The sequence below is a fragment of the Schistocerca cancellata genome, chromosome 1, assembly GCF_023864275.1.
Source record: "Schistocerca cancellata isolate TAMUIC-IGC-003103 chromosome 1, iqSchCanc2.1, whole genome shotgun sequence".
NCBI lineage: Eukaryota > Metazoa > Arthropoda > Insecta > Orthoptera > Acrididae > Schistocerca > Schistocerca cancellata.
In genome coordinates this window covers 937,331,173-937,356,148 of record NC_064626.1, presented here as the reverse complement: position 1 = coordinate 937,356,148, position 24,976 = coordinate 937,331,173, and the positions used below count along the sequence as shown (strand labels likewise).

The window sequence follows — 24,976 nt, the reverse complement described above, 5'->3', positions numbered from 1 at the left end:
TATTAGTATTGCACATGTAGCAGTACAGTTAACATGATTTATCCAAAATTCTTGATGGTTATCACATTTAAACTTGGCCAAGAGAAATGGTGGCAACAAGTTTGAAACACTCTATTGGCAGTTGTTTCTTTTTACAAATGGCAGACTTATGTTTGATGGAAATTCCATGTAGGGGTGTAAGTACAATAACACTTATGCACTATTACAACAATACTGATTCATTTTATTTGCACAAGTCAAAGTCACTGAAATCCACATACCTTAGAGTCAGCTATCCTCAATGGACTGGTCAAAGAGCTACAAAAATAGAGACATCGAATATGCACATATTATGTTCCTTGGTCTCAGTTTCAGTCATCGGAGGTACATTTGTAGGTCATTGTCCTCCCCCCCCCCCCCAAAGTACACAAGTGAATTCCTATCTTTTTTTTCTGCGCTGTAACTCGCTTAGTTCACAACTTTGACAGGAGTAGAAGATGAAATATCAGCTTAGCTGGGAGCATTTAGTTTCAAAAATAGGTGTGTAGGTGATACTACACGTTTGTAAGAAATGACATCAACTTATATCCATAATGTCCTGTTTTTACACAAAATAAACATTGATGTTTTATGATTTTTGTACAGACACCAAAACAGTACCAGATAATATCAGTGAGTCACTGTTGGAATCGGTCAACTTATACAAATACCTGGGGGTAACATTTTGTAGGGACATGAAATGGAATAATCATATAGACTCAGTCATAGGTAAAGCAGGTAGTAGACTTCAGTTTATTGCTGGAATACTGGGGAAGTGCAATCAGTCTGCAAAGGAGATTGCTTACAAATTGCACACATAACTAGTTCTAGCATAATCCTCGAGTGTATGGGATCCATGCCAAGTAGAACTAACAGGGGATATTGAACATGTAGTAGTAGTTGTAGTAGTAGTAGTAGTAGCTCTTTTCATCCATAGTTCTGTTTTTACAAGGATATAGGACATGTCAAAGTATTTATAAATTTATATCAATTTAAAATAAGCTAATCCGTATACACATATATTTACAGACTTCTGCTTAGAGACAATCATTAGATTTAATCCTGGTATACAATACTTTTTTTACAAATAACTTGTTAAATAATGTAATGCCACATTGTTCACTCATATCTCACTATCAGTCACTGCACACTCTATACACACATTGTTTCATAACACAGACACACACACACACACACACACACACACACACACACACATACAAACACACACACACACACACACACACACACACACACACACACACACACACACACACACACACACACACACACTGGTGATCTCTGGGCCATTTTCTGTACCGCAACTTCCCATATTTACAGAAGAGCAGGACAAATGGTCACAGGTTTGTTTAGTCCATGGGAGAGCGTCACAGAGGTACTGAAGGAATTGAACTGCAAGACTCTTGAAGATAGATGTAAACTATCTTGAGAAAGTAAAGATAAGATTAGGATCATTACTACACATACAGGGGCATTCAAACAATCATTTTTCTCACACTCTGTACATGAATGGAATGAGAAGAAATCCAAATATCTGGTGCAGTGGGATGTATCCTCTGCATGCAGATCAAGGTGGTTTGCAAAGTATAGATGTAGATGTTGATACTGAGTACACTCTTCTCTGATTTTAAGGCTGCCATCTTGGCCACTGCACTGGCTTGAGAATGGCGTCATTTTCGAGATGCACACTAGAGAGCACTGTCCAGCAAATAGATGACAACACGTATATATTTCAATAGGTGTATCCTTTAATGGAATTTACTTCCTTGCTATATTTTGAGATAATATCTGCACATTTGTGTAATTTCAGTTCTCTAGTTCATTTGTTTATTGGCAAAATATTGATAAGAATGATGTGTTTGTTATTCATATCATTGGCGCCAGGTTAAACTGCTTTCTTGTCCATTCTGTAAGTTCATCTATTTTGAACATAAAAGACTGCTTGTCTGATGATTTGTAATGGTTTAATATTTTATACAAGATGAGTCGAAAAGGACTTTACAACTTTGGAAGATATAAAAATTTCCTGAGATATCTCACAGAATCGGTAGATGTGTTATTTTGTAGCAAACAACTCCAGATTTGATTCACGTAGTGCATAAGTGCTCCATTCCACCACCAGGAGCGCCAGCATAGTACACTGTAAAAATGTCTACTTTCATTGTGCGGAGTCTGCTCGTTGTGTGTTTTGGTTTCATGAAACGAGCTCTGCAACAACTGAATACGCTAAAGAACCTCCAAGCTTGGTGCACCACCTCATTTCTTCACGGAAATTCGAAGTTTCCTCGATAACCTCTTTCCATATCGGTGGATTGGCCGTGAACGGTCAACTGTATGGTCGCCTCGCTCTCCAGACGTGACACCACTGGGTTTCTTTCTCTGGGGTTTCAGGATCTTCCCCTGCAAAACAATTTAGCTGACCTGAAAAATCAAATCTATGCTGCCATTGCACAAGTTAGCCCCATTTGTTGCAATGAGTGTAGGAAGAAATTGATTACTGCGGGGATGTTTGTCACATTACAAATGTTAGTTACATCAAACCAAAATGACACTTCACACTTTTATGTGAAACTTGAGATTATTTGCTGCAAAATGACACGTCTATCGATGCTGTCATTTATCTCAATAAATTTCTATATCATTCCACAGTTGTAAAGTCCTTTTTGACTCATCCTGTATATTTGTACTTATTCCACCAGAACTTAGTTTGGAAAATTCATGTAACATCAACATTTACATTTTTTGAAATATTTGCCATTGGCTGGTGCTGATGTAAGCCGTATTTGGAGCGGAAATTGCACGCTGTTTAACGTGTGGTTCTACGCCATCAGTCACAGCTATGATTGTGCTACCAGAACAGCCAAGGAGCCGCCACCACCAGTCATTATTTCTGTATTTTCTTGTAATGCCATCGTTCTAGTACTCTCCTATTACTACTCTAACAGGGCTCACATTCTGAAGATGATTTTCACTTAAAAGCGAAACTGGGTATAATAAATAAATATCATTGCGATCTAGACTTATTTTAACCAAATAATAGCATCAAATTGCTGTTCTCCTATGGACAATATAGTCTAAATTTATGTTCCACACATTGACAATAAGTAAAGCATGTCTAAAGGAATCAGTAGTAGAAGATAGATCAAATATATCCCTCGGTAATATTATGGAAAAGTGTACTTTCAAAGGAACCATCTGAGCATTCGTTTTAAACAATTTAAATCCTTTTTCTAGTCAAAAGCAACTACTTGTTGTGGATGTGCATCATGTATTTGTATGTAAATCACTTGCCAACCATGCCTCAAGTGGCACAATAAAGTCAAGGATCAATACGGCATTGTATGCTAACATGATAAGTTAACCTGTTCTCACTAAGCTCATTTCTATTAAAGTAATGGATTTTACAGGACCATAATTTTTATTTTGTTGTTTGCTTTGTTTTGTGAGACATTGCATGAAGACTTGATATTTTTTCTACTTGTACTTTCTCACAAGTGAACCATATAGGAAAGCAAAAAGCCATATAGGTTATACAAAAGTGGATAATAAAAAGGCCTACTCTGTGAATAAATGAGAACACAAATAGGTAAACATTTTTAATGAAAATTGCTTCATCAGGGAAAAATTCATATCTGTTAGATGATAAAATAATTTTCTATGATATTTGGTATTTTTAGTGATTGGAGCTTTCATTATTTCCGCATTTATTAATTAAAATTCCATGGCTATAAATATTAGAAAATTTCTACTAGAGATACATCACCTCTTTCTATTAATTCCAATGAAATAAGGTAATAATATGTGAATTGACCATAAAAATGTTATCAGAGCCAGTACCAGGAATTTAATTCTGGTTACTAAGAGACAAATGGAACTGGATGTTGGACTTGATAGCAGTGTTGTAATGGAAGTCGTTTAATGGGCTCTGGTTTGACTGCTGACAGTGTGGTTGAATGCTCCCTGGTATCGACTGGCATCATTTCGCAGCAGGCTTGGTGCATTGGTCAGTGCATGTCTTTCAGCTGCAGCCAGAGTTGGATGTCCAGCACTAGAAGCAGTGGCGCTCAGAAACGAGGCATCATTAAGACCATCATCAATGCCTCTAATCTGGCATCTCCAATTGACATCTGTACTATGGAGTTTGGCCAGCAAGTGCTTGCTCTTCCATCTCAAAATCGATTCCTCCATGCCATGACGATTTCTCCACTAGAATTCTACTGAGATCTCTGTGTGGACATGGCGAAGCACACTGATTGTTCAGCTTATGATTTTCTTCTGGGCTATTCAAATTATTTTGTAATATCTTCCTTAACTGTAGCATACCGCCCAAAGGTCCCATTGCATAATGACTATGCACAACAGCCAAGAAAATTATTTGCGAAAAGTATTCCCTTGCTTGGCAAGTTGCGTGTCTCCTGTTAAGAGTTGATGGCCTGCATCCTTTTGATGTGTCCATTTATCATCTCTATCTATAAAAGGGCCTTTGCATCTGGAAATGTCTACTTTCACTCCAAATTGACAATATGGGTTTGTGTCACTGACTGGTTTGTTACCTCTTTGGACACACAGTAGAGGCTGGGGAAGTATCCTGTGGCTTTCCTAAGCTCCAAACTGAACAGGTGCTTGGTGGCTTGGGTGGTAGGCAGCTACTGCATCTGTGTGGCAGGCTATGTGTCTTGTCTGGCCCATATATTACAACTTGGAAAGTAAAATTGCTCCGTTTATTGCTTAAAAATTTTGTTTGTGGTGTCTGTAGGTACATATTTTTTCAAGCAGATATGTATAGATGTTTTAAACATTTGGGCGACAAACATCTCATTCTGTATGACCTTTGTCATGAACATCCACTATGAATTTGATCGTTAATAAACTCTATTATCATTGCTTTTTCTACATTTCTTTCACTGTTAAGACGCCAAAACCACAGCCAACTGCTCTCACAACATACACAATTTCGGCACTGGCATGTAAACGAAAACGAACACTCGCGACAGACGAGATTCACTACAGGAATAAAACGCCAGGGGCGCTGCAGTAGATCCACTTGCAACAAGTAGTCAACTGAAACAAGAAAGTCGCTCATGAAAATAAGTGCCTTAGGGAAATTACGGAAAACCTACATCTGAATGGTCAGAAAAGGCGAAAATATACAACCAATCAGATACTACCTGCCAAGTTTCAAAAGTCTCCACTATGTAGCATTGTCCGATTTGACAAGATTTCAGAGCCATCTAAGAACCAGTCAGTCTGAAAGATTCCTAGTATATGACGGCGCACTGAGATCTATGTTGTTTGTCTCATAATGGAATACAGTGTCGCAACTGAGGAGGTGTTATAACGTCTGGAATAGGGTAGGATTACATCCTGGATACTTACCTTGATCCTGTCCATTCAGATCCAATTTTGAACAGCGCCATGCCAGAGCTAAGTATAGTTAAATTGTGAGCTACCTACAGATTCTGGTGTACGTTTCATGTGGTACCCAACTGCCCCATCCTTGAATTTCGTCACCACATCAAACATGTTACCATGGATGGTAAGATAATGTTAGTTGATTACTATGTATCCTCTTATCAGCATTAAGGTAACAACAATGTGGGAAACTTCTTAAAGCTTATGAATATGAGTGTAGACATTCCTAACAGTTGGTGTATTTTTTTGCTGGTGTTGTTTGCAAAAATAGGCTACTCATCATTTTACATAGTAATTATTAAGAACATCTTGCAGCAGTATTTAAACTGTTTGTGATCTGTAAAATCTAATGTCCATCACTTCAGTGTCATAAATCCCTGTCTTGTTCTTATTATTTACATGCTGCTTCTTTGGCACAGCCACATAATACTGTTATACTTCAGATTGTAATTTGTTATGAACTCCCATCTCTCCCTGTAGAGATCACTGTTTATAAATGAGCACGTCCTATTCTGTTCTACTGTGAATGAAGATATGGTACACAGAGTTAAGCCAAAAGGTAAGCCTATTTGAAGTACCTTAAATGATATGCTTCTTTTGTAAAATTTGTACAGGTCTCCAATAATGAAGTACTGCATTTGTGAAACACAGTTTTCAATTTTCTAATATGGAAATAATAAAGTTCATGAGGTACTTTTGACCTCCTCTCTTATGCTGTGTATTTATAATTGGACAAGTAAATTATGAGAGCTTGTGTAGATTGTACAACAGCTTTGTAACGATTAAACGAATATATTCTTCATCAAATAATCTACTTTAATGCAATTTTAAGTTTATTTATTAGTCTTCATTTTGTTTCTTAAAGATTCAATTCTTGAAAAAGTACCACTTTTTGCTGGGAAATATAAAAGTCAAAAAGTGAGCGTTTTAACGCAAGGAAAAAATACTATAAAAGTGCAAACACAAAATGGTTTTTAATAAGCAAAATCCTGGAGTGTTTTTGGACTTTTATCTGCCAGGCGTTTGAGCAAACTTAACACAAGTAACATGCTGAAAAATCCCATTTTCTAGTTAAAGGATGCATGAATAAAAAGTTGCATCTAGCAGAAGCACAAGGGACTTTGAAAACCTTTACAGTAGATTAGAATAGATTCAGATCTCATTCCACAGACCCAAAAAATGAGATGATTCTCGTGGGTGTGGAACATGTCATACCCACTGGAATACTCAAGATCCTAAGGATTTTATGATGGATGCTACCTCTTTGGGAGAGGTGAGTGTCATTTCCATTTTACTGAAGTTATTTTTGAAGACTGGTCTCAGATACTTCATTGCACTGTTCACCGAACTTCATTAAAAAAAAGATTTAAGTTGAATTGTATTATGAAAGTAGTGTTCGTTTTCTCGATACTACTACAACGGATTTAACAGCTTCAGTGTTCTACGCAAAAGAGAACATGTACAATTGTTATGAATATAGTGACATATTCTTTGTTGCTAGAACTCGTAAGTATTTCCTTTCCTTGTTTACAGAGGAATGAAGAAAACGTTTTGCCATATGATTATTGCAGTGCATTTTCTTATTTCGCATCTCATCGTGTTAATCAATAGTTGCGATATAAAATTTTCACCAAACAACAGTCTCCTTGCGCTGTTTTAACTGCATCCATTTGCGGACAATAAAGAACACTGTCAGAGATCTTGCTTGACTTGTTTTCAGTTTCGTCTGGTTGATGTCAGTGATGGCCATCAGCTGTGGGTCTGGATGTTGAATTCTGTGTTGATAGGCGTCCGTCGATGTAGGTAAACAATGGCCGCAGAAAATGTAGGGGATTCAGCCGCAGACAAGCGACACGTTTATAAGACGGCAGAATCGCTTTATAAACTCGGTGTAGCTGCTGTTGTAAATAATTATTCTACTTTTAAAGATGAAATACGTTCATTGCCTGCCAGCCTTCTGTTCGATTTATATTACAAGGTATGTATGATTATATCGTACCAACAGTTACCCATTACTCCAGACTGAATGACAGATCGTTTTAGGGGCGATATGTATTGTGCCCTCTGTAGGGAATGATGAATTGTGGCCAGTAATTTGGCTTTTTTTGTTACACAGTTATACCAAGATCAAACACTCTGTTTACTGAATCTCGAGTTCACGGATATTGATGTGTTTTCAACAATGTTAAAAGTTTCGAATAAAAGACTGCAGCTGCTAAGAAGTTTCCAGGTGGGTGCCTGTTATTATTATAATGTTCCTTGATGAAAAATGTTTTTGTTTTGTGGATAACTTACAATTGCCGTTTTGCAGGCTCTGATGGACCACAGTAGGAGGATTACAAAAGACTTAACTGCTGCCTATATCCGTAAATGTAACAGTGTCCAGTTAGATCCTTCATCTCGGGAAAATGTGATTGATCTAGGTCTCAGATTAGGTATGTATTTGTTTACATTATTCTGCTACTAGCTTGTAGTGGGATGTTTTACTTTCATCAAGGTGATAGAATCATAAGGACTAAAACTTAAAGAAATCTAGATAGCAAGCTGATATGGTACAATGCTCTGTCTTGGAACTGTTGTTTTGGAACTGTGTTGCTGGAGAGTGTAATTCGTGTCTTATAGGCACAGGTTTCTTAGATATTTGGAAAGTTTGAATGTTGCATCGTTGATAATGGAGTATGTCAATAATTATGCTCTTGGAGACTTACCAAATTTTGTAATTTGCTTTTCAAATACATTGCTACATTTATGGAAACTTTTGTTCCTAGATATTTTTATTCCTGTAGGTAAATTTTAATGATTTTGTAATACCTGTGTTGGGGCAAGGGATTGAAGTTTGTATTTTAACAAAAGGGAAAGGGCTTCTCACTGCGTGTATTAACCAAGGCACAGGCCTACCCAAACCAATTGTATAAATATGCAATATTTAGCTTGAACTCTCACAGATGGAGGGGGGGGGGCAGGGAGGAAAAAAAGAAAATAATTCCTGTATGATGGCTACCATATGTAGTCATTGTAAAATTTATGGACTTAGAGAACTTAACAAATAGTTTTGATTGATTAGTGTGATGTAACAGAATTTTGTGCTTTGTTTTCATGTTTTAATATGTATGGACACACCAGTATTAGCCTAGTGTGAGACAAAGATTTTACAAGTGTCAGGTGTGACATCTGTCGCTTAAGCAAGTGACAACTACTGCAGTTTGGCAGGGGGGGGGGGGGGGGAGAAGATATCTTAGATACTGGTGGTTGGTCATTGTTGATTTCATTTCTATGTGAAGTGTCACTGATCTTCATTGAACACTCGCATGTAACTAGAATAAAATAAGCTCATTACTGATAAATGGCTATTTGTTTTCAAGCTTTATCAGATTGAACAAAATCACTGAGTGATCAATAGCTTGACCTTCGATACCTATGCTCGTTGCAATTGTCAAGAGCTGAGGGATATATCATTGTACACTTGAATTATATCCTATGTGTGTGACTTCATCAAATAAGTGTTTAACCTTGAAGCTGTAATAGATTTAACTAACTGTTTTTATTTATGAAGCATTTTGGTATAATTGGGTTATTCCATGCCAAGTGTCAAAACAGTCTGAGGTTGACCTCCTTCAGTATGTGCAGAATGTACCTAAGGGGACTGTGTGAAATTAGTTATGAAGTTCCAGGCTCCATGTGTTTCCTAATATAAATACTAGACCTGTTTTTTTTATGAGGCCACTCATCTTTTGGACTGTAAAATTGTGAAAATATTCTCAAATTGGCAGACCATTGTTCCTGAACTAATATATCTTGGATTATGCAAATTGCCTTTCTGACAAAGCTTTCTGCATAGCACATAGAAATATCATAAATGAAGATCAGATTGTGAATACAAGATTAGACTGATTACAGCGTACAGAGGAATTTAAGCTGGTATTCTTTCCTCACACCATGTGGAAATGGAGTGCAAAGAAGCCCTAGTGAGGGACAAGGAGAAGTATCCTCTGCCATGACTTTTGCACTTAGCAGAGAATGGATATAGATGCACCAGGTGGGTCAGGAAGCAGTGCTTATGCAAAATCTCTCTTCTAACTATCTGCAAATTTTGTTGCGACAATTTTCCGTTAGTTTAACAAGAAAAAGGATTTGAGTAAAATGTACTGGATACATATTCGTTTGTAAGTGCATGATTTGTTTGTTTGCCAAAAAATTAGCTGAATGTCATCCAAACAGTGGAAACTCGAGCCTGGAATATCAACAACATAAGGAATATTATAGATTGCTACTCACTGTAAAGATGACACGTTGAGGTGCAGACAGGAACAAGAGAAAGAATGTTATTCATTTAGCTTTCAGCCAAAGTCTTCCTCTGAAAAGTAACACACAAATACAGATTTCATTCAAACAAGCAAGCAAACACCTCTCATGATCTGATTGCCATTCCCAGTAGCTGGGACCTGAATGCAACTGTCACAGGGAAGAAAAGTAGCAATGTGGAGTGTGGGCGGAGGGGAAGGGGTGGCAGGGTACGGGTGTGGGAGAGATGGGTATTGTGTGTAGCGGAATGTGCAGTGGCTATATTGGAGGTGCGATGAGAAGTCTGCCACCAGGTGCAGCGATGGGAGGCTGTTTGTTACAAGGAGTTGGCGGGAGGGGGTGGGGGGAGATGGAGTGGAAAAGAAGAGGAGTGGGGAAGAGAAAGATGGGCAGGTATGTTGGCAGAAGCCACCCCCCTTGGTCCTATCACCTCCTTCCTATTCATGTCCCCTCACCTTCATTGTATAGTACCCTCTGCCAATGCACTTGCCCATATTCCCCATTCCCTTCTCCTCTCCTGTTGCTGCATTTGGTGATAGTCTTTTCAAGCCTCTATCTAATCCCTGCACACTCTGCCAGACACCACACTTCTCCCCCGCCCACCCCACACTCCCATATCCTGATATTCCTTCCCCGCCCCCTCCAAATTGCTGCTTTTGCTCCATGTGACAGTTGGATTCTAGTCCGAGCTGCCAGAGATGGAGGTCATGTGTATATGTGGTGTGATTGCTTGTGAGAATGGATATGTGTGCGTTTCCTTTTCTGAAGAAGGCTTTTGCTGAAAGCTGAATGTGTAACAAGTCTTTCTGTTGTACCTGTGCGTAACTCAATGTGCCATCTTTACGGTGAGCAGCAATCTATACTTTTCCTTATATTGTCAATTATGAACAGTCGCACAGATCCAGTTGCTGTGTTATCAGGCTCTCAGTTCACCATAAGTACTGAATGTATGAAATTGTGGCTGTATTGTACACCATGTATTTTAATATTGAGACAACAAGTTAGAGGTGTCATCAAAGAACCTCAGGTGAAGTGATGCACACCAGAATTTAATATTGTAAAAGGCTGTCCTGCTGAACATCTGTAGAGTGGCTGACTGAATTGATGCTGAATTATGTGGAGGGGGGAATCCATCACACAAACCTATGAAGACCATCAGCAAGAGCGTGAGATTGGCAAAGTATGAGAGAAGATTCTGTCAGAGTTGTGTACCACGCACTTGTAGAAAAGTTTGCGCGAGGGTTGGAACTTAAATAGTGGAAACTATTTATTCACAACCGATGCGAAAGAGTTACATATTTGCACCTGTTACTGTTCTTCAAAGTAGTTACCAGCATTGTGTAGAACCCGTTGCCAGTGATGTGGAAGGCTTAGTATTACCATTAGCAGAGCCTGTTCTGTTGATGGTGTGAATGGAGCAATCTACTTCCTGTCAAATCTCTGGAACAGTTCTGAAGCGAATGCCACAAATTGGTTCCTTCATCTTTGGAATCAAATCAAAGTCACAAGGAATTAGGTCTGGGGAGTATGGTGAATGGTAGAGTATTTCCTAGTCCCATCGATCAAACCGAGAAACCACAGCTTGCACTGTATGTGCCTCCGCATTGTCATGCAAAATGATGGGTGGGTTGCGCAGATAGTGTCGCCGCTTCTTTCACAAAGCTGGTCACAAGTGATGCTCCAAAAACGAACAGTAATACTGTGCATTGACGGTCTGCCGTGGAGGAACATAATGCATTAGGATAACACCATCGCAGTCGTACACGAGAATCACCATAAATTTAGACTGCTCCATTCACATCATCAACAGAACAGGCTCTGCTAACGGTATACTATGCCTTCCACATCGCTGGTAACAGATTCTACACAATGCTGGTGACTACTTTGAAGGGCAGTAACAGGTGCAAACATGTAACTCTTTTGTATCAGTTGTGAATAAATAGTTGCCACTATTTAACCCTCGTGTTTAGATGGCAAGAAGATGAATCAATCCCAGTATTAGCTAATACAAATGACATAACAGGATAGTACACACGAGGAAATTCCCATTGCAGGCACCAAACGTATAGGAAAACACAACCCCACAAGTGTTTACTGTGATGAAGAACTGTCACACCTGTTTGTGCCCAGAAGACACCACTATACAGCAGTATTTCTGAAATTTGTTTAATTTAGGAAGTATATATACATATTGTCAAAGATTTACATACATATTGTAGAACAATATTTGTACCCATCAAATTAGGGCATTGTGTAACATGTCGAATGATAAACTTTAAGAAACACTTCAGTATACTGTTCTTTAACTCTTTAAGTTTTAATCAGACCTGTCCTTATCCATTACACATTTTGGTTTGAAATGTCAATTTGGAAAAACAAAGCATTAATTTTTGTTGGACTGTTGATCGTAATGTTATGGCACTGTCTGAAGATACCACATCAAGAGCAGCCTGAAATGCTATGACGTCAGAAGTGGCAGGAAATCTCTAAAGAACAGCAGTGCAGGGTGTTGGTGTCATATCTTCATTTTCCTCCTTGGAAGGTGACAATAAAGCATTATCATTCTCTTTTGCACCGTCAGCAGAAATGATGATTGACTCTTCAGGAGTACAGCGGTTGTCTGAGTGCTTCTATTCTTCCATTCTCAGGGCAGAAGAGCAGCATGAGAAACAGAAGTTTTGTCACCATTATGAGTAAGTTCAGATGTTGGGCCATCAGTTTATTCTTCAGTTTCAGTGGCATTATCAGTTGCTGTCCAGGCCTTCTGAAAACAGTTAGTTATATTGCCTGTTGTAACTTCATCCCAAGCAGCAGACATGTTACAGATAGCTTGCAATACATTCTATTGTCAGACTGTTGCATGCAGTTTGATTGCATTGATGGCAGCCATAAGTAGTCAGTGTCTCTAATTGTGCTTCATTGAGGATATTATTCCTTGATCCAATAGTTGCAGATGGCTCTTGGTGTTAGTTGGTAAGATGATGATGTTAGGAAGTTCCAGGTCATCAAACAGATGTACTGAGCAGTGGCCTAAAGTTAGCAAACTATCTCCCTTCATTGCAGCCATTTGTTATGGTACTTTCAAGAGTTGGCCACGGAAGAGATATTTGGTCATCCAAGCCTTTTTTTGTTATTCTCGTAGTGGCATGGGAGGTTGAATCGGTTGACATTTCTAAAACAATGTGGATTTCTGTACTTTCCCGTCACTAATGGCTTGAACTTCTCAGAACCATCTGAATTACTACACAAGACCACCGTCAGTCTCTCATTGCTGCATTTTTCTCCATGGCATATTTTGCCCTTGACGTTTAATGCTTTTTCAGACATCAAGTTACAGAAAATGTTGGTTTCATCCATATCAAACACATCTCTTGGGTGATACAAATGAGAGAGCTTGGATTGAAATTCCCACACTCACTCATTGGCATATCTTCCTCGTTTTCTATATGTGCCTCCACACAGATACTGATGGCACGGATTTTATACCTCTTGCCATATGCCATAGCCAGCTCTCAGAAAACACAAATGCAGAAATTTCATTTTTGTGTATATCGCAAGCCTTTTGTGGAAGCATGGAGTTGAACAATGGAATTTGTAGTCAGTGCGTGGGTTGGAACCAATCAAACAGTGACTTCTCCACTTCTTTGTGTTTGGCTGGCCTCATGCAGTTGCTATTGTTGCTAAATGAACAGCTTTGGAGACTTTCCTCTATTTTCTGCATTGATCTTATGATTGACGAGATGGTAAATTTGGGATCTGAAAGCATTCTGCAACTTGTGTTTGTCTTCGCTCCACTGTTGACCATATGTAAGATTTGCTGCTTTTGTTTTAGTGTCAGAGCATTATTTGGTCATTTCTGTTTTGGCGGCATACTATGAGTGATGGAGGGGGGAAACACACATCCACTGTTCACAAGCAGATGGAAACAGAGACCTCTCTGGATTGTTGCGTGTCTCAGTCTGTGTGCGGTGTGTTGGCAAAACCCTCTCTTCTGCCACCCTTGCGTGTTACACTGTGGAACTGACATGTGGGCAGTAAGTAAGCAATCAGGCCATCCTTGCAAAGTTACAGTACAATACATTATTGAGGAAAGATTATGTGAAATGCGTAATAGAAAATACCGTAATGCAGAGCACTACATATGTGCATACTTATTCAGTTAGACGGAGAATAAAGAGTGGAATATGTAATGTGGGGACCAAATTTTAGTTTGTTGTAGGAATGATCTAAAATATGGTTTGAGCAGTAGATTTCGATGTAATTTGACAGGGATTGAACAGCTAATACAGTACAGGTAGACAGAGTTTTCAGTTTATCCAATTTCAAAATAACAAGGATCTGCTGTATACTAATGATGACTTCCCATTAATATAGTAGCCAGAAAAGAACACAATATGTTACTATAAAACATAATACCACATTTTGTTTGTTTAAGTGTACTGACAGTATTGATGTACAAAACCTGATGTCAATTATGATGATAAAACCATTAGCGCATGGACCGAAGATGCCGATTTTGGAAAAGTAATTTTTTAACTGTGTAAAATCATGAGTAATACAAACTGCCATTAATATGATTTCAAACTTCATTACTCCATTTACATTGGTGGATAATATTAGTCAGTTACTAGTTAAAACATGGTAGTTGTTTATTTTATGGCAGATATTTCTGAATTTATGAAATGGCATATTAAGAATAAAAATTAAAAGGGGTTTTACATGAAATCTTCTGCTGTTTTGTAACAGCTGATCAGTGAGGATGATTTTAGATGAAGTTTTAGTGACTGCAAGTTCTTTTTTCTTGCATTAGGTAGGAAGGCAGGTTATTAACATTTTTCATTCTAGATTGTGTAGTTACTGCTTGTATTTAGGGGAGGTGATAGATGTTGAGTTTGTACTGTATCTGGGACATCCAAATTCATCAAATAAACAGTTATAATATTGTGTATGGAAATACTCGTGGCTGCTACATGAACCCTGTTGTTAATGCCCTGTGCACCACACACACACACACACACACACACACACACACACACACACACACACACGAGCTTTCAAGAGAGAGATTAAATTTGCATAACTGTACAGTATAGTTGTCTTCAAATTGTAATACAGACTATGACATTCTTCTTCTTAATGAGATACACACACAGTGACTGCACTGAATTCAGTTATTTTCTAAATGCGTATGAATTTACTTTTGAATATAATAGAGGGAAACATTCCACGTGGGAAAATTGCCTTTACAAATGTCTGCTTGTGTCTGTGTATATGCGGATGGATATGTGTGTGTGTGCGCGAGTGTATACCTGTCCTTTTTTCCCCCTAAGGTAAGTCTTTCCACTCCCGGGATTGGAATGACTCCTTACCCTCTCCCTTAAAACCCTAATCCTTTTGTCTTTCCCTCTCCTTCCCTCTTTCCTGACGAGGCAACCGTTGGTTGCGAAAGCTAGAATTTTGTGTGTATGTTTGTGTTTGTTTGTGTGTCTATCGACCTGCCAGCGCTTTTGTTTGGACTTACTTTTGAATATTTTGGATGTGATTTCGTAGATGGAGTCAGAGCAAACTGTGTATTTCAAAGAGACATGGATTTTTAAAAAAAAAGGAGTATTTAGATTGATGTTATACATTCATTTACATACATGCTGAGTGGGTCAGTAGTGTGTCTGCTACAAGTTTTCTTACATGAGAATATACTTTGCAGGTAACTTCCTTGGTGATGCGGGATGGTATGCTGAGAGTGAAAAAGTGCTGGTAACCTGTAGAGACATTTGTTATATGTCTGATGGGTCTATTTATTGCATCCAGAAACTGCTGGAATGTTGTCACAAGTAAGTTCAAATTTAAATTTTTTTTTATTAACGTGAAGTTGCTGGGAGGGCTAAAATAAATGTTAGACGAATCAGCACCAAAAAAAGACGTACTGTCAGCACACAATAACATATCAAAAGCACCTGAAGTGTTTATGAAGTGTTTATTCACATTTTCTGATTCTATAACAGCTCTCTGTAGAGAGAAAGTTTATATGAGGACATTGAATGGGAAACTCAGTATGTAAATGGAGAAGATAACCTAAAACCATGGGTATTGGAATGCTATGGCAGGGAAAGCAATTTTAGATGGTGTTGAGGGGAAAATATGAGCTTGGTAGTGGGAATGAGAGGAGAAAGACTTAATTGAGTCAAGCAACCAATATATGGGAATAGCGAATACGTAGTTCACACAAGAGGAGGAAGTATACATGGAAAGGACCTGTAGACATGGCACGATATCAACTGAAGTCCGTCATGGTGAGACAAACATTCCAGAGTCAGGTATTGTATTGTAAGGTGTATTTAGGAACAGATGTAGACTTGGACCACAATTTAGTAATGATGAAGAGTAGGCTGCAGTTTAAGAGAATTGTCAGGGAGAATCAGTGTGGAAATAAGTGGGAAATTGAAGTACTGAGAAATGATAATGTCTGTTTGAAGTTCTCTTAGGCTTCTAATGTTCTAACAACTTAGTGTGAGTGTGAATCTGGGTTATGTCGGCTTATTCCCCCAAACCACCTTCCACTTCTTTATGAGGTGACTTATTTGGAACTTGCAGCTACTCTTCTTTACTGTCTAACCAGCTGCTGGAAACTCTCTTGACTTATTCTCCGTCAAAAAACGCTAGGTACAGGAATTTTTAGACTCATTCTACTTATGAAATAAGTAGACATACAAACTTTACTTTTCGTCAATTAACGATGTATGTATCCTCCATACACAATAAAACTCTCACTTTCCGCATAAATATGTAACTTCCTGTAAGTCTCTCGTACAGCCGAACGTCAGAAACAAATTAAGGTTAAAAGAAAGTTGGCTTTGATACCACAACTTTTCTTAACATGAATCAGAGAAAAAGGCTTGCCTATAGCAAGCTTATGTCAAGAGTTTTCAGGAGTTCTTTTTCAACTGTGTTTTTTTTAATAACAATAGTCAATGACACAATAAGCACAGGGCTGTGTATAAACTCCATGGTTCTTCCTAACACACTCACTAAAACATCTATGGATTGCCCGACAGGTACTTGTTGGTGCTGTTCGTCCGCCGCATCTACTTTCTTCCCGCAACTGATTTTAAACCTGCACACACAAACATGTGATGCGCAGTAGGTAGGATTCTACCATCCCACACTCATATCCAAAATATCGTGTGTTCGAGACAGTAGAGGGTTGAGTGGTTCTAGAATTCACACAGAAATTCTCGAATCATTACAGGTTGTAGATGCTGTGATAATGAGTACTACAGCAATCAATTCAGTTGAAGAGGAATGGACATCTCTAAAAAGGACAACTACAGAAGTTGGACAAACAATTGTAGGTATAAGGAAGGTAACTGCAAAGAAACCTTCGACAGCAGAATAAATATTCAAATTAATCAAAGAAAGAAGAAAGTACAAAAATGCTCAGGAAAAGACAGGAATATAGCAGTATAAGTCACTTAGGAAAGAAATAAATATGAAGTGGAAACAAGCTAAGGCGAAATCAGTGCAGGAAAATTTGTGAAAAAATTGAAAATAAATAGTTGTCAGGACAGACTGATGTAGCATATAGAAAACTCGAAACAACCTCCCCGAAATTAAAAGCAAAAGTGTTAACATGAAGAATGCCAGAGGAATTCCGCTGTTACACATAGAGGACAGAGTGAATAGATGGAAGGGGAGTGTATTGAAGGCTTCTGTGAGGTGGTGGACTTGTCTGATGATGTGTTAGAAGAAGAAACAGGAATAAATAGGGAAGAGATAGGGTATCCAGTATAAGAATCAGAATTTAAGAAAGCTTTGCAAGATTTAAGTTCAAATAAGGCAGAAGGCACAGATAACATTCCATTAGAATTTCTAAAATCATTGGGCGAAATGGCATACAAACAGCTATTCAACTTGATGTGTAGAATTTGAGATGAGACATACTGTCAGACTTTTGAGAAAATATCATCCACACAGTCCCAAAGATGAGCAGGGGCAGATAAGTGCGAGAACTATTGTGCCATCAGTTTAATGTCTCATGCATTCAAGTTGCAGACAAGAATAATGTACAGAAGAAAGGAATAGAAAACAGGTTCTGTTAGATGATCAGTGTGGCTTTTGCAAGGTAAAGGCATCCGAGAGACAGTTATGGCGTTGTGATTGATAATGGAAACAAGTCTTAAGAACAATAAACACATGCGTGTGGGGTTTATCGACAATGTAAAATGGTGCAAGATGATCAAAATTTGCAGAAAAATAGAGACAGGCTGTAGGGAAAGCCAGGTAATGCACAATATGTCTAAGAGCCAAGAAGAAGCAATAAGAATTGAAGACCAAGAATCAAGTGCTAAAATTAAAAGGGGTGAAAGGCAGGGATGTAGTCATTCTCTTCTACTGTTCAGTCTGTGCACTGAAAAAACAATGATGTAAATAAAAGAAAGGTTCAAGAGTGGGTTTAAAATTCAGGGTGAAAGGATATCAATGCAGTGAAAAGATTTGTTGATAACCTTACTATCCTTGGTGAAAGCAAGGAAGATCTGAAGGACATAAGAAGACTATTTGAGGGCAAATTGCAGAAAGATGAAAGTATTGAGGAGTAGCAGAAATGAGAGTAATTATAAACTTATACAATGAAAAACGGGTACCAAGAAGCAGGCAAAGTTCCCTCAGGGAGCTCATGCCTCTTTCGTGAATATGTGTGCGGCGAGCATAGGACCCCAAGCTATTGCTCCTACTTCCTTTCCGGTGCTACAATCCCCCCCATCATCAACTATATTTACATCTGTTACTTTCTTAATTAATGAGGAAGTATTGAATAGGATTGGGGAGAAGAGAAGTTTGTGGCACAACTTGACCAGAAGAAGGGATCGGTTGGTAGGACATGTTCTGAGGCATCAAGGGATCACCAATTTAGTATTGGAGGGCAGCGTGGAGGGTAAAAATCGTAGAGGGAGACCAAGAGATGAATACACTAAGCAGATTCAGAAGGATGTAGGTTGCAGTAGTTACTGGGAGATGAAGAAGCTTGCACAGGATAGAGTAGCATGGAGAGCTGCATCAAACCAGTCTAAGGACTGAAGACCACAACAGCAACAACAACAACAACAACAACTTTCTTTCTCATGTTGCCAGTCTTTGATGTTGACCCATCTATGTCTCTAGGTTCTACGTTCTTTCACTTACATTTTTATCCATTTATTTCACTTCAGTTTTTCTACTGAAGGAATTTTTTGGCCCTTTTTGGGTTTGACCTCCATTTCAAAATTTTTTTTCTGTACTGTTGACTGAATGGAGGGAAACATTCCACGTGGGAAAAATATATCTAAAAACAAAGATAATGTGACTTACCAAAAGAAAGCGCTGGCAGGTCGATAGACACACAAACAAACACAAACATACACACAAAATTCTAGCTTTCGCAACCAACGGCTGCTTCGTCAGGAAGGAGGGAAGGAGAGGGAAAGACGAAAGGATGTGGGTTTTAAGGGAGAGGGTAACGAGTCATTCCAATCCCGGGAGTGGAAAGACTTACCTTAGGGGGAAAAAGGGATGGGTATACACTCGCGCGCGCACACACACACACACACACACACACACACACACACACACACACACACACACACACACACACACACACACACACACATATCCATCCACGTGGAATCATTTGTTGTGTAATATTTTTACCGGTAACCTTGACCATTCATTATGATTATATGGTAATGACACATTGTTTCTGTTAGGACTTCAAGTTTAACACATATATTTCGGAACGACACGACACATATAAGTCACAGAGTAAGTTGACAAGTTAGACATGTGTACACGTTAGCATTAGAATGAACACTGAGTCCCAGTCTAGCGGCCGCTGCTCGGCTGGCCGCTTAGGTGGCGCAGCTGCTGTATGGCTGGCAGACAGCGCCGCACCTAGAGGACGCGCGTAATTGCACGGCGGCACTTTGAATGATCGGCGAGTTACAACACTTTTCCCCCCTTTGAAATTGTTGCACTGGTCTTGATGGAGGTGTCCTGGAGATGGCTAACGTCCATAGGCATTGTTTGACTCGCCGTAAAGTCTCGAGGAGGAGGCTTCCCGTATGGACGGAAGTGTCCCCTATGATAACGGGTCGAGATGACCGGAGACATAGGGGGTGAATCTGCTGGGGCCCCATGAACCAATCTGCCCATTGCGGCATGTCCAGTTGATATGCAGGAGACATGGGCGATGTGTCGGCATCCGTTGGAGGAGGAGGCGAGTAGATTTGCTCTGACAGAGGATGGTCCTCCGGTTCCTGCATGGGCACGTCTCCTGGTGGCATCCGTTCTGGTGCTAGCATTGCGATGACGGTGAGAGGGCTGCGTTGTGAGTATTGAGAGATGCCCAGATCCCGAGCGTCAGGTAGAGCCAAAGGTGGTGCGGCGGCATTTGGAACAGGTGTTGCTGGCACCCGAGGCTGAAGCTGGTCCGAATGATGCACTGCAACATCTGTGTCCGTCTGGATTTCATACAGGCGTCTGTCACGGTGTCTTAAGATGCGGCTCGGGCTCCATTTTGGCCGCCTGCCATATCCCCATATCCAGACGAGGTCGTCGGCGGTGAACCGGCCAAGTGAAGGCACCCGCGGCTGTGAGGTGGGAGGCCGCAGAAGATGAAGTAGCGTGCAGGGCTGTCGGCCATGTAAGAGCTCAGCTGGGCTGTGGTCGTCCATGAGGGTGAAACGGTAAGACGCCAGAAACTGGAGAAGCGCATCATCAGCAGCAGAAGAAATCAGAAGTTTCCGCATCTGAGCCTTAAATGTGCGGACCAGTCATTCAGCCTCACCGTTGGATTGTGGATGGAACGGTGGTGCCGTGACATGCGTAATGCCGTGACGAGCACAAAAATCCGCAAATTCGGAAGAGGCAAATTGCGGACCATTATCAATGACAAGAGTAGAGGGGAGGCCTTTCAAAGAAAACATGCGGGCGAGAGCACTGGTGGTTGCTGCGGTGGTAGGTGACGTGCAATGGACAATGAAAGGGAAGTTAGAGTAGGCGTCAATTACGAGGAGCCAATAAGTACCTAAAAAGGGTCCCGGAAAGTCAGCATGAATGCCCTCCCAGGGCTTTTCAGGTGAAGGCCACAGTGACAAAGATGACTTAGAGGCAGCGGCTTGTGACGCACAAGGGCCGCAGGCAGCGACCATGTGTGCTATTTCAGAGTCGATGCCAGGCCAGTACACATGACGGCGCGCCAGAGATTTTGTGCGAGACACACCCCAGTGCCCTTGGTGAAGGAGGCGCAAGACTGAAGCACGCAAAGACGCAGGTACCACAACACGCGGCGAAGCATTGTCAGTGGAGAGGAGGATAACACCATCCCTAACCGTGAGGCAGTAGCGCAAAGTGTAGTAGTTCCGCAACGGATCAGAAGTCTTAGCATACGGGCAATCTGGCCAACCCTTCTGAATACAGTGTAAAACCCGGGAGAGGGTAGGGTCAGAACCCGTAGCAGCCGCCAGCCTGTCCCCAGTGATGGGGAACCCGTCCACAACCCGCTGCTCGGCAACATCTACATCTACATCTACATCCTGCTCCGCAAGCCACCTGACGGTGTATGGCGGAGGGTACCTTGAGTACCTCTATCGGTTCTCCCTTCTATTCCAGTCTCGTATTGTTCGTGGAAAGAAGGGTTGTCGGTATGCCTCTGTGTGGGCTCTAATCTTTCTGATTTTATCCTCTTGGTCTCTTCGCGAGATATATGTAGGAGGGAGCAATATACTGCTTGATTCTTCGGTGAAGGTATGTTCTCGAAACTTTGACTAAAGCCCGTACCAAGCTACCGAGCGTCTCTCCTGCAGAGTCTTCCACTGGAGTTTATCTATCATCTCCGTAACGCTTTCGCGATTACTAAATGATCCTGTAATGAAGCGCGCTGCTCTCCGTTGGAGCTTCTCTATATCTCCTATCAACCCTATCTGGTACGGATCCCACACTGCTGAGCAGTATTCAAGCAGTGGGCGAACAAGCGTACTTTAACCTACTTCCTTTGTTTTCGGATCGCATTTCCTTAGGATTCTTGCAATGAATCTCAGTCTGGCATCTGCTTTACCGACGATCAACATTATATGATCATTCCATTTTAAATCACTCCTAATGCGTACTCCCAGATAATTTATGGTATTAACCGCTTCCAGTTGCTGACCTGCTATTTTGTAACTAAATGATAAAGGATCTATCTTTCTGTGTATTCGCTGCACATTACACTTGTCTACAATGAGATTCAGTTGCCATTCCCTGCACCATGCGTCAATTCGCTGCAGATCCTCCTGCATTTCAGTACAATTTTCCATTGTTACAACCTCTCGATACACCACAGCATCATCTGCAAAAAGCCTCAGTGAACTTCCGATGTCATCCACCAGGTCATTTATGTATATTGTGAATAGCAACAGTCCTGTGACACTCCCCTGCGGCACACCTGAAATCACTCTTACTTCGGAAGACTTCTCTCCATTGAGAATGACATGCTGTGTCCTGCCATCCAGGAACTCCTCAATCCAATCACACAATTGGTCTGATAGTTCATGTGCTCTTACTTTGTTCATTAAACGACTGTGGGGAACCGTATCGAACGCCTTGCGGAAGTCAAGAAACACGGCATCCACCTGTGAACCCGCATCTATGGCCCTCTGAGTCTCGTGGACGAACAGCGCGAGCTGGGTTTCACATGACCGTCTTTTTCGAAACCCATGCTGATTCCTACAGAGTAGATTTCTAGTCTCCAGAAAAGTCATTATACTCGAACACAATACGTGTTCCAAAATTCTACAACTGATCGACGTTAGAGATATAGGTCTATAGTTCTGCAGATCTGTTTGACGTCCCTTCTTGAAAACGGGGATGACCAGTGCCCTTTTCCAATTCTTTGGAACGCTACGCTCTTCTAGAGACCTACGGTACACCGCTGCAAGAAGGGGGGCAAGTTCCTTCGCGTACTCTGTGTAAAATTGAACTGGTATCCCATCAGGTCCAGAGGCCTTTCCTCTTTTAAGCGATTTTAATTGTTTCTCTATCCCTCTGTCGTCTATTTCGATATCTACCAGGTGGAAACACATAAGTTCATCCCTATCGAATGCCTGATCAGGACCCATGGGAAGGCGAGACAGAGCACCAGCATTCGCATATTGAGCCGTTGGCTGGAAATGAATCTCATAATTGAAACCGAACAAGTAAAGAGCTGACATTGATGGATGAAACAAGGAAACAAGTGGTTTGTGATCCGTAACAAGATGAAATTTTGAGCCATAGAGAAAAACACCAAACTTATGAAGAGCATAAATAATGGCCAAAGCTTCTTTCTCAATTTGAGAATACTTTTGTTGGGCATCCGTGAGTGTTTTGGAGGCATAAGCAATGGGTTGTTCCGAACCGTCAGAAAAACGGTGCGCAAGGACTGCACCGACCCCGTATTGAGAGGCGTCTGTGGCAAGAACAAGATGTTGGCCAGGTCGATAAGTAGCCAGGCACGGGGCCTGTTTCAGCATAGTCTTCAATTTCTGGAAAGCCGCTTCACATGACGCGGACCAGTGAAAAGGCACCTTTTTATGCAACAGGCGATGCAACGGCTGAGCCACCGAAGCCGCAGACGGTAAAAACTTGTGATAATATGCTATTTTCCCCAAGAAGGCCTGCAATTCCTTAACAGATGTAGGGCGAGGAAGGGCATCGATCACAGCGACAGTTTGTTGAAGCGGACGAATACCATCCCGAGAGAGTTGAAACCCCAAGTACGTGATAGATGCCTGAAAAAATTGTGATTTCTGAAGATTACACTTAAGACCGGCAGTCTGTAAGACATGAAAAAGTGTGCGGAGATTTTGAAGATGTTCTTCAGTGGTGGAGCCAGTGACAACAATGTCGTCCATGTAATTGATACACCCATTGACAGGGAGCAATAATTGTTCCAAGAATCGCTGAAAGAGAGCAGGGGCACTAGCAACCCCGAACGGCAAGCGTTGGTATTGATAGAGGCCGAAAGGCGTGTTAAGGACCAGAAACTGCCGGGAAGCAGCATCGATAGGAAGTTGATGATAAGCTTCTGACAGGTTAATTTTAGAAAAATACTGGCTTCCAGCAAGTTTAGTGAACAGTTCTTCATGACGGGGCATAGGGTAAGTGTCGATGAGGCATTGAGCATTTACAGTGGCTTTGAAATCGCCACAGAGACGAATATCACCATTTGGCTTCGCAACTATAACGACAGGAGAGGACCACTCACTGGAAGTGACAGGAAGCAAGACCCCTGAAGCAGTGAGACGATCCAACTCCCATTTTATCCGATCACGAAGGGCCACAGGAGTGGGCCGAGCCCGAAAAAACTTAGGCCGAGCAGTGGGTTTGAGCGTGATATGAGCTTCAAAGTCCTTTGCACGGCCTAACCCAGGAGGAAAAAGGGACGAAAATGTTGTCGACAAGGAATCCAGTTGAGCATAAGGAATAGCATCAGAGACAATATTTAAAGAGTCATCGATGGAGAACCCAAAAACGCGAAAGGCATCGAAACCAAAAAGATTTTCTGCGTTGCTCTGGTCGACCACAAATATGGGAACAGTGCGAACGACGGATTTGTAAAATACCTCAGCATTAAACTGTCCCAAGAGAGAAATCTTCTGTTTATTGTACATCAGTAATTTCCGAGTGACAGGTGACAGGAGTGGAGAACCCAACTGAAGATACGTCTGAGAATTAATTATAGTGGCAGCAGAACCGGTATCCACTTGCATGCGAACATCTCGACCAAGGATTTGGACAGTGAGGAATAACTTCCCTGAAAGGGAAGAAATGCAATTGACAGACAACACAGAATCAGAATCAGCGTCATGTTCATGAACATCATGTATGCGGTCGGATTTGCAAACGGAAGACACATGACCTTTCTTTTTGCAATTGTGACACACAGCGCAACGTTGGGGACAATCCTCGCGTGAATGTTTCGTAAAACACCGTGGACATGAAGGAAGTTGCCGGGGGTTTTGCTGCAGTTTCTTAGGGGGTTGTTTACGGCTATGCCGAGGCTGCACGTGGGAGCGCACTGCGGCCACGTTGGCCGGCGGGGACGCGCCGCATGCGTCGTCAACAGTGCACAGAGGTTGTATTTCCCTGACGTCACCCCACGCCTCTATTTGCGCCCCAGCGGCGCGAGAAATTTCAAAAGACTGCACAATGGAGAGAACTTCATCTAGAGTCA

General features: G+C 40.9%; 1 protein-coding gene across 1 annotated transcript in view; it reads left to right on the top strand.

Moving 5' to 3' along the window:
- Positions 1–7,171: 7,171 nt before the first annotated feature.
- Positions 7,172–24,976, top strand: part of LOC126191454 (amyloid protein-binding protein 2) — a 92,341-nt gene continuing 74,536 nt past the window's right edge. Inside the window, exons 1-4 of the mRNA XM_049932334.1 lie at positions 7,172–7,429; positions 7,568–7,681; positions 7,763–7,886; positions 15,458–15,584. Of these exons, the coding sequence (XP_049788291.1) occupies positions 7,262–7,429; positions 7,568–7,681; positions 7,763–7,886; positions 15,458–15,584 (533 nt within the window). The 5' untranslated portion in view covers positions 7,172–7,261. The remainder of the gene's footprint in view (positions 7,430–7,567; positions 7,682–7,762; positions 7,887–15,457; positions 15,585–24,976) is intronic.